Below are 16,659 nucleotides of genomic sequence, written 5' to 3' on the forward strand. Positions count from 1 at the left end.
CCCAACAGGGGAGTCACCCTGCCTGCAAGTGAAGATGCCTTCCACACTGGTCCGGTAGCCCACCAGTCCCTGACTACGTCGGGCTCCATCCGGACCGAGACTTGAGTTCTTTCCCCAGCAGCCAGGGCGCTCACACTGGGGTTAAACCAGCCCAAAGCCTCCACGAGTGCCACTGCCTTTCGATGGCCAGTCGTCTTCAATACCGGTCACTCCAGCTCATTGATCACTCAGCTAGAGCGACCGCTTTCTTCAGCCCCACCGAGTCTCGGACAAACACTCATCTGCAGGGGCTCACCTCCCAGCTGCCAGCCTTTGCTCCATCGAATCTGCTCTCTCTCTCTCTCCTGCACCAGCTTTCCTCTACCTGCCTTCTTCCCCATTAACCCCCATTCTTTCCTGTTCTCCCCCTAGCCGCCTCCCGCTTCTATTTATCACGGGGACGTGGATCAGATGTGGCAATTAGCAGTTCCCGGGAACAACTACCGATGCTGAGAACTCCTCACCTGTGCACTTAAGCTAGGATCGCCCGCATCACGAATTCCCCAGGAACCGATCAGCCACACATACCACGCCCACTTGCTAAGGCGAGAGTGCAGCGATTATTTAAAAAGTGGCCTTTTTGATTTGAGCTGTGTACCCGCTACAACACACTGTCCAGTCATTGTACGAGAAAAAAACCCGTGTGTGAAATCGTGGATGAAGCCTTGTGGATATGGTTTCTTCAGGAACGTCGAAGAGGTACAGTACATACCTTAGAAATATTTTTCTATATTAAAATAGGTATGCGTCAGATTAACCAGTCAAAACACCAACTGGCCATGGGTCCAGTCCCGAGGTGTCCAGTTAAGAGGGATTGTACTGTATTTACTTTTAAGAATTATACAGGGTTGGCCTCAAGGTGCCCCCAAAACTCTAACCTGGAGTACTGTGTGCAGTTTTGGTCTCCAGGCTACAAAAAGGACATAGCAGCACTAGAAAAGGTCCAGAGAAGAGCGACTAGGCTGATTTCAGGGCTACAGGAGTTGAATTATGAGGAAAGATTAAAAGAGCTGAGCCTTTATAGTTTTAAGCAAAAGAAGATTAAGAGGTGACATGATTGAAGTGTTTAAAATTATGAAGGGAATTAGTACAGTGGATCGAGACTATTATTTTAAAATTAGTTCATCAAGAACACTGGGACACAGACGGAAGCTTGTTAAGGGTAAATTTTGCACAAACATTAGGAAGTTTTTCTTTATACAAAGAACGATAGACACTTGGAATAAGCTACCAAGTAGTGTGGTAGACAGTAAGACGCTAGGGACTTTTAAAACTCGACTTGATGTTTTTTGGAAGAAATAAGTAGATAGGACTGGTAGGCTTTGTTGGGCTGAATGGGCTGTTCTCGTCTAGATTGTTTTAATGTTCTAACCTTGTCCTGTGGTGGCTTTTACAATATACAGTGTGTGTTTTTGTGTGTATATGTTGGATTTAATGTATGCTGTTTTATTCATTGTTGTTTCTGCCCACTGTTGCTGGTACTGTATTGCTACCACTAGTCTATAGATGTGCAAGTAAAAATGTTATTAACTATGCAGGCCCTGCTCCAGGATACAGTGGTGGGTGGCTCCCCCTTTCAGACGGGAGCATACTGGCATTTGTATGTGAAATCGTTATACACAATATCTATATATATATATATATATATAATTCACTAAGGGCACGCAAGACAGTGAGCGCAAGCAAAACAGACAGCCACGCCCGCCAACTCACAGAGCCCCGTCCGCCAACTCTAAGACCATGGGATATGCTTGACAGAGCCCCGCCCACCAACTCTAACCCTCCTACCGCATTATGGGATACGCACGACAGAGCCACGCACGCCAACTGTAACCATCCTCCCGCGTCCAGAGTCGCTCTCGAGGCATGTGCACTGCCTACTCATGTGCCCGTGCGCAATAACTCACCAAATACAGCCTCAGTTGCTTTCGTCTGTGCAAATGTCCACATGCACCTCTGAGCCACGTTGACTTTTCACCGCACACAAGACAGAGAGCAACGCCCGCCAACTCACAGAGCCCCGCCCACCAATTCTAACAGAGCCCCGCCCATGGGTTACGCACGATAGAGCCACGAATGCCCACTCTAGCCTTTCTCATGATGCACCAACATTGATGGACTGAAAGCCAGAAGTCTACGTGACCATCATCATCCGGTCCTTCGATGAAAACGCTAAATACAAAGAGGACTGTTTGTTTGATTTATGTTAGGTAGATTGCCCAGAGGGGACTGGGCAGTCTCTTGGTCTGGAACCCCTACAGATTTTATTTTTTTCTCCAGCCTTTGGAGTTTTTTTTTTCTGTCCACCCTGGCCATCGGACCTTACTCTTATTCTATGTTAATTAATGTTGATTTATGTTTATTTTTTATTGTGTCTTCTATTTCTCTATTCATTTTGTAAAGCACTTTGAGCTACATTTTTTTGTATGAATATGTGCTATATAAATAAATGTTGATTGATTGATTGATTCTCTCACGTCATGGGGAACGCATGACAAGGCCCCGCCTGCCAACTCTCACCCTTCCAACATCGCTCTCGAGGCAATTACTGTATATGGCGACATCAACTTCTCAACTGTCACTCTGGAACAACTTAGTACGCGAGGTATATTAAGCGTCACCAACGAAGACTCACTACACCTTAATGAACAGGTGCTGAAACTTATCCCTAACGACAAAGTAACTTTCACCAGCGTTGACTCCATCGTCACAGACAATCCTGCAGATCAACTTGCATTCCCCGAAGAATTTCTTAATAGTTTTACTCCCACTGGCATGCCTCCGCATAAACTCAGAATTAACATTGGTTCAGTCATCATGCTTCTCAGGAACCTCATGCAAGCAAAAGGTTTCTGTAATGGCGCTAGACTTTCTGTTACAAGCATTCACCGCAATGTACTGAAGTGTAAGACTATCACAGCTGCTACCTCACAAACTGTCCTTATTCCCCGGATTTCCCTGACCCCATCAGATTCTAATTTGCCTTTTATTTTTACACACAGACAATTTCCTGTTAGATTGGCATTTGCAATGACTATTAATAAGGCACAAGGACAAACGTTTAAAAAAATATGCCTGTATCTGCCAAAACCTGTTTTCACTCACAGACAATTGTATGTTGCTCTCTCCAGAGTTCCATCTTTTCATTCCCTGACAGTTGTATCCTCATACCCTCCCCATTTGGACAACTGTGTCTTTCAGGAAGTGTTCACACATCAATAAATAATTATATGCAGCGTATGCTACGCCGCGGGTTGGCTAGTACACTATATATGTTAAACACAACACAAGACAGGATAAGCCTTGGCACTCACCAAGTCATGGCACCCCAAAGGCTGCTGCCCACTTGGCCATAGGCCTACAGCTGGTCTTTGTACTACATATATATTTCAATATAAACTTGAACTGAATAATGCATTTGCAACAACACATAAAGAGTCCAAAAACATGAATGCTGTGGCACACTGCAGAGCCAGAGATATATTCTTACAGAAGAAACGCAAAGCTGCAGCACTGCCAGGAAGATGATCCTCATGACCATAGTTAATCTATTCAATTCCATACATTTTATTAAATCATTCATTCATTCAAAAAGGTAAAAAAAATTGCCCAGGCAAATTGGCCACGTGCCTTTTTTAAAGAGTACATTGCCTCTAACTACAGTACATTATTTTAAAAAATCCTTCAAAGTTGGTTTAAAATTTTAACAAATTATATTGTGACCAAAAGCAGAGTGGCCTACCTCATCATATTCTGGACTAGCAAAAATTACCACCAACCAAAAACATATTTTGTTATTTTAAAGCGAAATGCTTTTTCATCAAATGCACCAGCAGAGCACACAAGTATCCAGGGGCTACCAGACGCAGGTGAAGACAGAAATTGCAACTGAGTGGGCAAGTCATAAGATCCAGGGTGGTCCACCTTGTTTTTGAACAGCTCCAGGGGAGATGGGGTCCCTTGGAAGTGAGCAACTGGATTGATTGACAATTGAATGATCGATCAACGGTCCAGAGTTGTGGGGGTCCCCCTTGGACTTACAAAAATCATAAAGAAACATTCGAGTGTGTGTTGGGGGCTAGCTTATGAATTAGTGGGACCTAGCTTTAAAATGTGGGCACACATAGCTTCGCCCCGTTACCTGACATCATCAAGTTCAGGGAACAATTCCAGATGCAAAAAAAAGATTGTTCTCAAGAAATATGAAAAAATACATGGATATGAAAAGAAATAGAAAAGAAATGAAAACGCTACACCACCAAATAAAAGCATTCGGCCACCTCCAAAAGTGAGGCAGTCCGAGGTGTATTCCATTCTGCCTTCTCTTTGATCAAGTTACTTTGCGTGCACAGGGAATCCTGTTTTATTGAAGGGCTTTCTGTCACAAATTAAAATGAAAGTTTTAACCTATGCAGGAGTTAAAAGTACTTCTTGGCTTGCAGATACATCGTGAGCAGAAAAATAAAGGTTTAAGAATAATGAAAGACATCTAAAAAGCACATATGGTACAGATGTATAGGCAGTACTCAGGATATTTAACCAAAATTGGAATATATTCAAAATATATAAGAATTTTTCATATAATGATTACCAGAAGAGGATAGCCCTAAACTGAATGAAAAATGTTTGCAAGAAGTGGGCATAAGAGAATATAATTGGGTCACTTTCAGGCCAATTTTCAAAGAGCTCACCTATGGGCTTTCCAAGTTTTCCAAGAGATGGCCATTGTGCCATCCATCCTTTCTAAGCTTTCAGTAGATGGGTGTTATTTCTTGTCATCTTCCTGCCCTACCATACACACCTGAAAATCTACCTTAACAGTGGGTATTGCTGATGACTCAAAGAAATGGATTCAATATAACACATTGTGAAGGTGATGATCCAAAAGCCTCAATACCAAAAATAAAATGCATGTGGTGAGTTGGTGAGCTTCCAGAAGGAATACAAGATAAGCTGATGCTTCATACTGAACGAGAAACCTCTTAATGCCAGCACTGCACCCCAAACATTCACTGCAATACCTCCACACAACCAACACTTCAGTACTTACAATAGAAGATGCAGTCCACAGGAACATCACATCTGACGGTGGCATACGCAACGCTGAATACCACCAGCACTGCAGCCACACCAAGTCCTAGGACAGCTGATGGCCTAGAAAGACAGAAGGGATCGAGAATCACATAAGACTGCTTCAAAACCTCACGGTGTGCACTCCAGGATCAAAGTAGGAAATCTGGTTATTGGGGCACCATTGAGGGTCAGCAGATGCACTGTCAGGTGAAAAGCAGCTTACTTGGCTTGAGGTGTCTGGTACAGGGAGTCCTCGGGTTACAACATCTCAACATACAACGTTTCGAGTTTACAACGCTAACTCCCATAAAAACTTTAAAAAATCGAGACGTGAGAAGAAATAAATATAAGTGTACAGTATAGTATATTATTGTCCTTTTGCTTTTTCTATGGCTTAGTTGTGTTTTTATGTTCTAGATTATGATTTTGCAAATGTGTTAGGATAGGTAAGTGACTTAGGCTAGGGTGCGTTTCGACTTACACCAAAATTCGGGTTACATCATTGTTGTAGGAACAGAACTGTGTCGTAGCCCGAGGACCCCCTGTAATGTGACTTGGCTCAGTGGTGCTCCACCTTTCTGGCCTTGAGATGCAGTTCTGTGTGTCTTTGTTCAGTGATGACTCTTTATTAGGAATAATTATAATATAAACTAGCAAGACTTTCCCTTGAATGACATACATTAACAAATAACACTAAATAAATATTTAATATTTATTAAAGTGTACATAATAGAAGAAATACACACGGTACTCATTCAAAAATTACTCGACATAGGGGTGTTTAATGCTAAATCAAATTTAGCGTCCATTTGTCTTCTTTATAGGTAACTTGGGCTTGTCTGATTTTCACAAGTTTGTCAGAGTTAAATGAAATGAAGAGAGTGCAGAGAGGAATATGTTTTAGTCTGCAGGCAGAAGACTCGTCTACAATTTCGGTGCACACCTTTAATGCACAAAGACAATTTAATGTATACCGTTTTATTCATTGTTGTTTCCGGCCCACTGTTCCTGGTACTGTATTGTATTGCTACCACTAGTCTATAGGAGATGTGCAAGTAAAAATGTCATTGTACTACACAGGCCCTGCTCAAGGGTACTGTGGTGGGTGGATACCCCCCCCTTTCAGACTGGTGTATATTCACATTTGTATGTGAAATCATTGAACATTTCTACCTCAGAGATTGGAGCGCGCTCATATATATATATGTTATACACAATGCTATTGTGACATCCAACACAAGATAGGAAAAGCCAGAGGCTGGTGCCCACTTGGCCATAGGCCTACAGCTGGCCCTGGTACTACATATATATTTCAATATAAACTTGAACTGAATAATACCTTTGCAGAAACACCGAAATACCTATAAAGAGTCCAAAAACATGAAAGATGTTGCACACTGCAGAGCCAGAGATGTACTCTTACAAAAGAAACATTTACGAGGTTTGATCAAAAAGTGGGGTGAAAGTTGATGCAGAGCACCATCCAAGAGCAACGCAAAACAATTCAATGCAGGTTCTGACCCGTCCATCCTGGAGCCGACTTTGTGATGAGTTTCAACTTGTTTGATACTGTCAGTCGTTTGTGAGCCACGGTTGAGTTCAAGTGTGTTTTTCAAGTTTGTCGTTCTTAATGGATATCGAGCAACACATTAACATGAAATTTTGTTTCAAATTGCAAAAAGCTCAGGAAACCCATCAGACGTTAAAATCGGTTTATGGTGACACTGCACAGACAATTAAGACTGTTTACAAGCGGTTTGATCGATTTCGTAATGGATCTGACTCAGCTTAAGATGAGAAAAGATCAGGACGACCTTCAACATCGATAACCGAGGAAAATGTTGAAATGGCTTCATTCGTCATCATGACAACGCTCCTTGTCACATATCCCCACATAACCCTAGTACGATATTTCTGTTGAACACAAACATTATGCTGTGTCCGCATCCACCTTCTTTACCGGATCTGGCACCGTGCGACTTCTGGCTGTTCCCTAAATTGAAAATTTAGTTAGGAAATTAAGGCGCTTTCTAAATAAACAGGATTCGGAGAAATTAATTCATGCATTTATCTCTAGTAGGATTGACTACTGCAATGCGGTGTTCACTGGCTGTTCAAACTGTTCTCTATACAGCCTCCAGTTAATCCAGAATGCGGCTGCAAGAATTATCACAAGAACAAGAAAATATGAACACATAACTCCAGTTCTTAAATCCTTACACTGGCTCCCGGTTAAGTTTAGGGCTGATTTCAAAATCCTCCTTTTAACATATAAAGCATTAAATGGCCAAGGTCCGGCTTACTTGTCTGAACTTATCATGACTTACAAACCTGAGCGCACATTAAGATCTCAAGATGCCGGTCTGCTTAGGATTCCAAGGATTAATAAAATAACAGTGGGAGGTCGAGCTTTTAGTTACAGGGCCCCTAAACTGTGGAATGGTCTTCCTGCTTCTATAAGAGATGCCCCCTCTGTCTCAGCCTTTAAATCCCGGCTGAAGACTCACTACTTCAGTTTAGCACACCCTGACTAGAACTGCTGATTAACTGTACAGACTGCATCTCTGTTGTTAGTCATTAGCACTAAAACATAAGTAACATGATAGTTAGAATTGAATACTAACCCTCACCTATTCTGTTTCTCTTCTCGGCACTCAAATGTGGCACTTGGTGCCACGGCCCACCTTGCAAGTTGTTTGCCTGCCTATGGTAAAGTCATCCCTGATGGAGGATCACAGGAATCATGGGAAAGAGGGGTCCTTTCATCGGAGCAACATTTCAGCCGTGGCATGGCCAAATGGGGAGGCAGCTAGATGGATGAGGTCTCCAGGACTCTAAAAATATCCAAATCTTATTATGTGATATCATCTACTGTTAAATTCTGCTCCGTACTTCTAAAATTTTTATTATTATGCTGTATTAAGGAATTGTTCTGTTCTGTGTATTGTATTGTATTGACCCCCTACTTTTGACACCTACTGCACGCCCAACCTACCTGGAAAGGGGTCTCTCTTTGAACTGCCTTTCCCGAGGTTTCTTCCATTTTTCCCTACAAGGTTTTTTGGGAGTTTTTCCTTGTCTTCTCAGAGAGTCAAGGCTGGGGGGCTGTCAAGAGGCAGGGCCTGTTAAAGCCCATTGCGGCACTTCCTGTGTGATTTTTGGCTATACAAAAATAAACTGTGTTGTATTGTATTGTAAAATGAGACAAACAATTCTCAATCCTACTTTTTGTAAAAATTGGTTGATTTGTATGGAATGACTGCAATAAAATTTCAAAAAAAAAAAGAAAGACAAACAATTTCAATCCACTGAGGACATCCAGGTGGCCACGACAGCCCAACTAAAGACACTCTCGAAAAAAAACTTCCAGAACTGCTTCGCAAAGTGGCAGGAGCGTTGGGATAAGTGCATTCGAAGTGGAGGAGAGTATTTTGAGGGTGACTAGTAGTTGTAAACCTTTTACTGCAATAAACGTTTCTTTTTTAAAACACTGTATTTTTTGATCACACCACATATTAAAGTGTACATAATAGAAGAAATGTACACGGTACTCATCCAAGAATAACTCGACACACAGGTGTTTAATGCTGAATCAAATTTTGTCTTCTTTATAGCTAACCTGGTCTTGTCTGATTTTCATAAGTTTGTCAAAATCAGAGTTAAATGAAGTGAAGAGAGCGCAGAGAGGAATAGGTTTTAGTCTGCAATCTCAGCACACACCTTTAATGCACAAAGACGATGCCCCCAGTGCCTGCTGGCTTGTTGTGCAAACACGCTAGAATGTTTTTTTGGGAAGCCACATGAGTTTAATTGCTTTGTTTTAAAAAGTCAAACGATTTTCTTCTCAATGGGGAATGCTTTGTTGTCTTTATAGCTGAAGGCTTCATCCTTTCATTTGGCAGTACCACAACCTCAGAATAATGCCGTTGTTCTTGACGCTTCGTAGTGAAAGAAAATATAACCCTCCGAAAATGTGGGTTGTGTGTTCTTTTAAAATTCCTCTTTGGTTCCAATTTTTGGGATGAATCTTGTGAGTTTGAAAGGAAATTGGAAGAGTTCAGACTAGATGATGCAAAGGGGGATTTGAGAAACTTGTCTTGTAACTTTCTTAACTCTTTCAACTCAGCCCCATTCTGCTGGACCCACCAGCAGGACTGAACAATAATACAATATATATTTTTTTTTAATTCCATAAAATCATTCATTTTTACTCATTGCTAAGTTTAAAGTGCAGTGTTTTAGCCATTAAGATGCTGTGTTGCACAACCCGAAACCACGTTGCAGTGTCTTTCTGTCTCCCCTCAAAGATGGCCGAATTGTGGCATCCCAGCAACACTCGTCTCCAACCACTGCCTCCATGGCTTTCTTGAATGTCTTGATTCAACTGCATACAATTTGAGGCACAGACTTTATTTAATAATAAGACCACACCACATTCCACTTTCTATGTTTTCCATTTCCTGTATTTCAGGATTTTTTTTTTTTTTGTAAAGACATTTTTGAATCTTGTATTGTCGGTGATGCAATTTGGATAGCGAGTATAAGATCAGCATAAGATCTGCCCTTTAACACGATACATGGGTTCGAGCCGATCAATCCATTAGGTGACAAAAGTGCACATGCTCTTCACACCGAGGGGGACCCAAAAACTGATTAGCACAGTCTAATAATACCGGCGACCCACTATGGACAACGAGGGGTGACATCTGACGTCCTAGGGCTCCAAATGGGCTTCGACCGGCATTGCTATGGAAATCTTCTTTTATTTGAAAAGAGTAAAAACAAAGAAAAAGAATCTTATTTCTTGTACTGCTTCAAAACAGTAACATTACAAGAAATAAATTGTTATTGTTGTATAGTCCAAAAATCACACAAAGAATGCCTCAAAAGGCTTGATCGGGCCCTATTTTTGACAGCTCCCCAGCTGTGATTCCCTAAGAAGACAAGAAAAGACTCCCAAACAAAAAAAAAAAAAAAACCTTGTAGGGGAAAAAAATGGAAGAAATTTTGGGAATAGTAAATTTAGAGGGAGACCCCCTTCCAGGCCAGCTGGACGTGCAATGGGTGTCAAAAAAACTCAATAAATATAATTCATAAAACAGAACACGAGCTTCATAAGCCTCTTTACAGGGCTAGATGGACGATCTATCATGGCCACCTTAGAAACAATGAGATCAATTAGACATTTTAATTGTAGATACGTTATAACCATTTTTTCTGGTTGTTCCTGACACGTTCACTGACATATAGTGTATGGTGTCTTATTTCAACACCCGTGTAAAAACAATAACATTCAAAGTGCATTTTATAGAAAAATGCTGCTGAATTTTGCAACTGATTCTGCTGTAAAATACGTATTACAACATAGTAATTTTCCAGCTACATAAAATTCCGAAAGAGAAATGTCTGCTCTTTATTTGAGGGGTACAACATGAATATTGAGTGAAGGATGATGAAGTTATAACCAGTTAAAACAAAGTAAAAGAAAATGGTCAAAAATGAGGCTGATTTAAAATGGGTAATGAATCCTGTGATGTAAAACAGGCTGTCTTCTGCTTGTAACTGGAATTATGACAGTCATATGTCAAATGCACATTTGACTGTGTGCCGAACTGAAATGAGCCATCAGTAACCCCAATAAACATTAAAGCAGTGGCTGATTCATTATAATTATTAATAAATTTAAGCTAACAACCCATTTGGGGCGTCCAGTGCGACCCACAGGTTTTGAAACACTCACTTCGACCTCTTATTGATCAGCACTATAGTTGGGGTGTTTTGAGAGAACCAGGAATCCATCTGAGCCGCATATTCGGTGTCATTGCGCCCTCCAATGGTCAAAATATGCAGGTGCAGTAAAAAAATTCAACTGCGGCTCAATTATCCGCAGGCTACAAAACGGAGAAAAGTACGTTGAACAACATGTTTGTAATAACATGTCGTTATTGAAACAAAGTTTCTTTTTAACGAATGTGGCCATGTGTTTCTTAATCTATTTACACAAAAAGGTGAGCACCACAGAATCGTTTTATGTTTCATTCAGAATACCGAATTATCTAATTGCAGCCTTTAGCCTCTCCTGTGCTTTATCAGGATAACGAAACAACTACAGTCGTTAGATTTGTTTTTGACTGACGTCCAAAACCCAATCCGATGCACGAGATCAGGCGACAATACGACTGTTACCGGGTATCTGGTACCCTTCTCTTGTAGCCCAGGTGCCACAGCATGGCAAAGAGAGTCGGGAGTTAAACGGCTGCTGCCACCTTTTCCAGATCCAGCGCGCATAGTTCGACTATTGATTGCTGATACTGGCCTAAAAAGCCTCACATCCGATCCTGCATCAACGGAGCGCAGAGAGTGGACTCGCTTAGAATATTAAAAAGTATTATAAAGCAATCTAGAGGAATGAGACACACAACAAGTCACGAGCAAGACTCGTTTATTGAAAATGTTGAAAACTGACATTCAGGGCTCGGTCCCCTCTTAAATAATCGATGAACACTTGTCTACATCCAGACATTACCAGTCAATCTACACTGTTACAACTACTACAACTGGTAAGCACATCCGACCCTGCATCAGCTCGATTTGAGACGCTGACTGTCAAAAGTATTTTAGAAAATCTGTACGAGTTTACTCAGCCAATGCCGGCTCCGCTTTTTATCAGCTGACAACTTAACTCTTGTTGACATTTCTGACTGCATTGCCTAACAGGACTTACGCAGCAGGTCTGTCTAGCTTAGGACGTGTCTTCTCGCATTCACTTCTACATAGAAAATGTTTTTTGTTTTGTTTTGTTTTTTTAATATATTATTTTTACGGTAAGTGGACACACGATTTTTTTTCATATAAACCTACACATTTATAATTATGTTTTTTGCCAGTTATTTTAGTAGTATCGACTCAACTATTGTGAGTTGTGTTTACTACAATTTGCTAAATAATTGCAGCTTACTCAAAAAAATGGGGTTTTAACTATTTTTATAGCATCGTTTAAAAAAAGTAATCCTATTTAAATAATATGCTGCATTTACTAAATATACTTAAGGTGTTTTTAGCACACATTATTTCAGTAATACTAAAAAATATATAAATTAACATTTTAATGTAAGGGGTGTATCAAACTATAACACATCAACATAAACTATAAAGAAAAGAAACGCTCATTTATTTTGACTGATTGCACTTTTCGTGGAATCGTAATATTATTTGTTTTGTAGTTATCATGCTGCGTTGGAATTAAAGAAAAAGATACTTTTGTAATGTAAAGTGCAAAACAAGTTTGCCGGTGTATCAAAAACGTGTCATAAATCATCTTCAACAACCACAAAAACGGGCGACAGTGCAGGCTGAAGACAATGTGGTGCCCTTGGCAGGGTGGGTGGACATCGCCCCTCGTTGTCCACACCTGGCAGTCGGCAATTATTACACATCGAATACCTGTGTGGTCCCCGCTCGGTGTCCGGAGCGCGCATAAACGGCGCCCCTTTGCGTACATACAGCGGATTTTACGGAGCGTGCGCACCTTCACTTTCATAAACGGCGCCCGGCGTGTGACAACGGCCACTGACTATGTCGCCTGTTGAAATGGCCGGCTCTGACCGACGGCAATCCTAAAAGTCTTCAAGTTTCGTTACAACTGTACAAAGGTGTGGGGATCCTTTGGACCGCAATACAACAAAAGGGGAGGGGTGTTATGCAAAACATCATCAATGGGATGGTCATGTGCATAAACGTGCACTTTTTAAGCGAAATGAACTTAATGTGCATCGGGAAATTAAAATATTGCATTATGTTTGAGGATTAAAGTGTTAATTGTTACCACTTTTAACGTCAAATGTTTGAGTATTTAGAACAGCCTCCGAGCCTGAATACGCTTCTGTTAAAACAATTTAATTGCTTTGGTTCAACTTTAATTCATTGTGTTAATGTGACGTGTGAGAGATTTCTGTAAGTAAAAGTTAAGTAACCTTAAATTTGATGCAAAAAGTTAACATCGGTCTGTAAACTTTTTTTCGTGTAGGCAGGGTGGTCATTTGCATTGTGCATCGTCTTACTGATCGTCCCAAGTCCTTATCGAGACCATACACACGATTACAAGCAGCCAGACAAAGATATTGTACCTCTCGCATTTGGTAAAATTCAGGTCGTAAGGGGGTCTTGATGAAATTTCTAGATTTGAGTGGCGGAGTCACAAAGTATCGTTAACTCTTCATCCTTAAGTTCAAGTTGGAGTGGCCACTCAGACTGGGGACCTATAGTGGCTTCGGTTTTGGGACTGTAAACCATCCCTACCACCTACTGATTCCGCGACTCTGAGAAAGCCACCCATTCTAGCAGCCCTGCAGAATAAAAACGAAACACAACTGACATGCACTTGTGATTTCTGAAATTATACGTAAGCTTAAACCTCTCCAGGGGCACTACAAAGGCTGCGCTGCCTGACCTTTCTTGTTAATGTCTATCCTCCCGAGGCAGTGTGTTTATCCGCCCGCCGCCTTACTGATTTTCTCTACACGCCGCACTGAAATCGTTAGCTCCCGACCGTTAATGGGTGAATCACTCTTGTACTTACTCTTCAAAAGCCGAGAGCCGGTTTGCCAGGTATGAAACTGGAAAAGCACATAGAGAGAGCAAAAACACCCGGAGCACTGGAGGCACAAACATTTCCGCGTCAGTCCCACCAAACGCTCTGAAGACACGTGCCTGTTGACGCAGTTAGCTGGATATTCTAGTCGGTTGTGTTCGGACGACAACCTGGCATGGTTTCGGGTTAAATCCCAGACAGAGCTGCACGCTGTTTCGGCGTAGCCTGAGAGTCAAGTTAAGCAACTGGTACACGTCGCGTTGTGTCGCGATCTCAAAGTCCGCGGGGCTCTCGAGTGACCCCATCCGGTCGAAGCGAGCACACCGCGATCTGGTGAGTCCTTGGGTGATTGTGAAACTCGCAGTCTACTGAAGAAAAGGTGACGGGGCGGGGTAATGATATGGCTGTGTCGATAATCAGCCAAGTCGGCATCGTTGAGCGAGAGAGCAAAAGTTCATCACTGCTGCAGCCTTTTCGGAAGTATACAGAATCTGAAGAAGTTAGAAAATGTAACTGTGGCGTAACATGCACGTGCTTTCGAGGACTAAGCAGGCACTGTGGCCCTCAATGGACTCTGAGTTCAGCAGGTCACTTCTATAACCTTCTCAACCCATTTCAGTGCTGGGGCGGTATTGGTGGAGGTTTAAAGTCTATCTTACCAGGATTAGGCAAAAGGATGAAAACAGGCCTGGACAGGACTCTGGTCCATCACAAAGACCACCCACACTAACACACACTTAAACACACATATATGCCCCATATTCGCATACAGTGACAATTTACAATTGCCAATTAATGTAACCTAAATACATTTTAAAATGAAATTGTAAGTAGTTCCTGCTTTGCTTGAGCTTGTCAGGTAGTTATTTTTATGAAATGACACTTGCAAAGCTATTCAGTTATGACAAATATTAGGGAATAACAGAAGTGAAAGGCTAACTTTATTACAGTGACTGACTATTATGCATATCAGGTGAATGTGTCACTCTGATGGTGAAAGTATCGGGTGACCATATTGTCAAAGTGCCAAACTATAATACTTGTGCAGCACGTACGCCCACGGAGAAATCCCATCCTCATTTGTTTAATGCCTGCTTTATCTCATTATCATCTGAGAGGGATCAAAAACACTTTCAAAAATGAGTATACATCCTTCTTCAAAGTGGTTGATGTGGAAACTATCATGTTTCAGCCAGCATTGTCCCCCTGGCTGGAGTTCACAGTTGTGTTTCTTGTCTGTTTTGTTTAATTTTGAATCATTTATTTGTGTTAATGCTTGTTTTGTATATTTTACTGTGTATGTGCTGGGAAAGGCCCTAACATTTGTGTTTTGTGATGGTTCTAATAGGGGCGGGGCCACCTGCCAATCACCACCTGGAACGGCCCTTCAGTCTATTTAAGGGAGGGCTTCCCATAGTTCCTTGCTGCTCATTGAATGTTTTAGGGCAGTGATGGCGAACCATTTAGAAACCAAGTGCCCAAAGTGCCAACATGGCAATTTAACCTGAATACCACCTAAAACTGAACACCAGCATAACCAAGGAGCTGGTGGTGGATTTTAGGAGGCCCAGGCCCCTCATTGACCCCGTGATCATCAGAGGTGAGTGTGTGCAGAGGGTACAGACCAATAAATACCTGGGAGTGCAGCTGGATGATAAATTGGACGGAACTGCCAATACTGATGCTCTGTCTGTCTATCTATCTACTGAGCTTTTAGTTTAGAAAAGCCACTCATACATTAACATCTTTTGTCTTAAAAGAAAAACATAATAGTGGAGCTTTCAATGATACAAACAACTTTTTGTTGAAAGGTAAAAGTTTGCATTCGGTATGCTTTTGAACAATTAATGTGCTTTTTGCTGTTGTATGCATGCTGATAATTTGTCTAACCTTGGCTCATACTTTGTAAGTTTGAGAGCAACACATGCAGCACTCAGGTCATCTGTTAGTCTGTTTCTGGTGTCAGATTTGATTTAATTCAAAGCTGAAAACAGCTGCGCACAAGCATAAGATGTTCCAAACAATGTAAGGAAAGCAATCTCAAGTGCCTTGATTGACTTAAGATTATTTGGCAGAGAATTCCACACTTTAAGGATTTCATTTTCATAACTAACTGTGCTGTCCTTTGTCATCCCTTCGATCCTCTCAAGTGTTTCACGCAGGTCTTCCCTATTAAGCTCCGCCCCCAAAGCTTCCATTATATATTACAGGGTCGTGGATCAGGTGTGGCGATTAGCAACTCCTGGCAATAATTGCAGATGCGGACGACTCCTCACCTGTGCGCTTAAGCGAGGACTGCCCGCATCACAAAGCTCCCGGAAACCGCTCCGGCCACTCTACCATAACCCTTTGCGCTGAAAGCGGCAATTAACTGTTAAAACTGGCCTTTTCAATTTTGAGCTGTGGACCCGCTATACCACATCCCCTCCAAACCTACCACGGGAATCACAGACTCAAAAGGCTGCAGTCCGTGCCGCACCCTCAAGCAGCATGTGTGCCACCCGCCTTACCCCAGACAGGAGAGGAAGAAAGCGCTCCCATTGGGCTGCTGGGCAGAGGGGCGGGTGATGTGAGAAAGGTCCTCCGGTGCGTGTGAAGAGGGGGAGCGGTGAGGGGAGCAGCCCGGCCCCGCATTCCTCTGGCTTTATAGTAACGAACTCTGTGCTCGGGCGACGGCGTGAGTGCCCCCTTTGGCATGCGTGCCATAGGTTCGCCACCACTGTTTTAGGGAGTGGAGAGTTCTGGTGAGTTCCTGTGCTATTGCTATTGCTTGTATTTTCTGGATTATCGACCCTGCTCATCGTTTTTCAACTTTGTCTTTGGATTTCATTTCATCAGGACTGTGATTATTTATTTTTTGAAGCCTTGCTCTGTTTATGACCTTGCCTCTGGATTTCTGACTGGAATTGTGTTTATTGTTATGTCTTGAACTTCTGCTCTGTTTTTGATCACGATTT

General features: G+C 41.9%; 1 protein-coding gene across 1 annotated transcript in view; it reads right to left on the reverse strand.

The window, feature by feature from the left end:
* The window catches only part of tm6sf2 (transmembrane 6 superfamily member 2), a 34,950-nt gene extending 20,930 nt beyond the window's left edge, over positions 1 to 14,020 (reverse strand). The window contains exons 1-2 of the mRNA XM_039766702.1: positions 13,691 to 14,020; positions 5,090 to 5,193 (exon numbers count right to left, since the gene is read on the reverse strand). Of these exons, the coding sequence (XP_039622636.1) occupies positions 5,090 to 5,193; positions 13,691 to 13,782 (196 nt within the window). The 5' untranslated portion in view covers positions 13,783 to 14,020. The remainder of the gene's footprint in view (positions 1 to 5,089; positions 5,194 to 13,690) is intronic.
* Positions 14,021 to 16,659: the final 2,639 nt, after the last annotated feature.

This window comes from Polypterus senegalus, chromosome 10 (assembly GCF_016835505.1).
Source record: "Polypterus senegalus isolate Bchr_013 chromosome 10, ASM1683550v1, whole genome shotgun sequence".
NCBI classification, from domain to species: Eukaryota; Metazoa; Chordata; class Cladistia; order Polypteriformes; family Polypteridae; genus Polypterus; species Polypterus senegalus.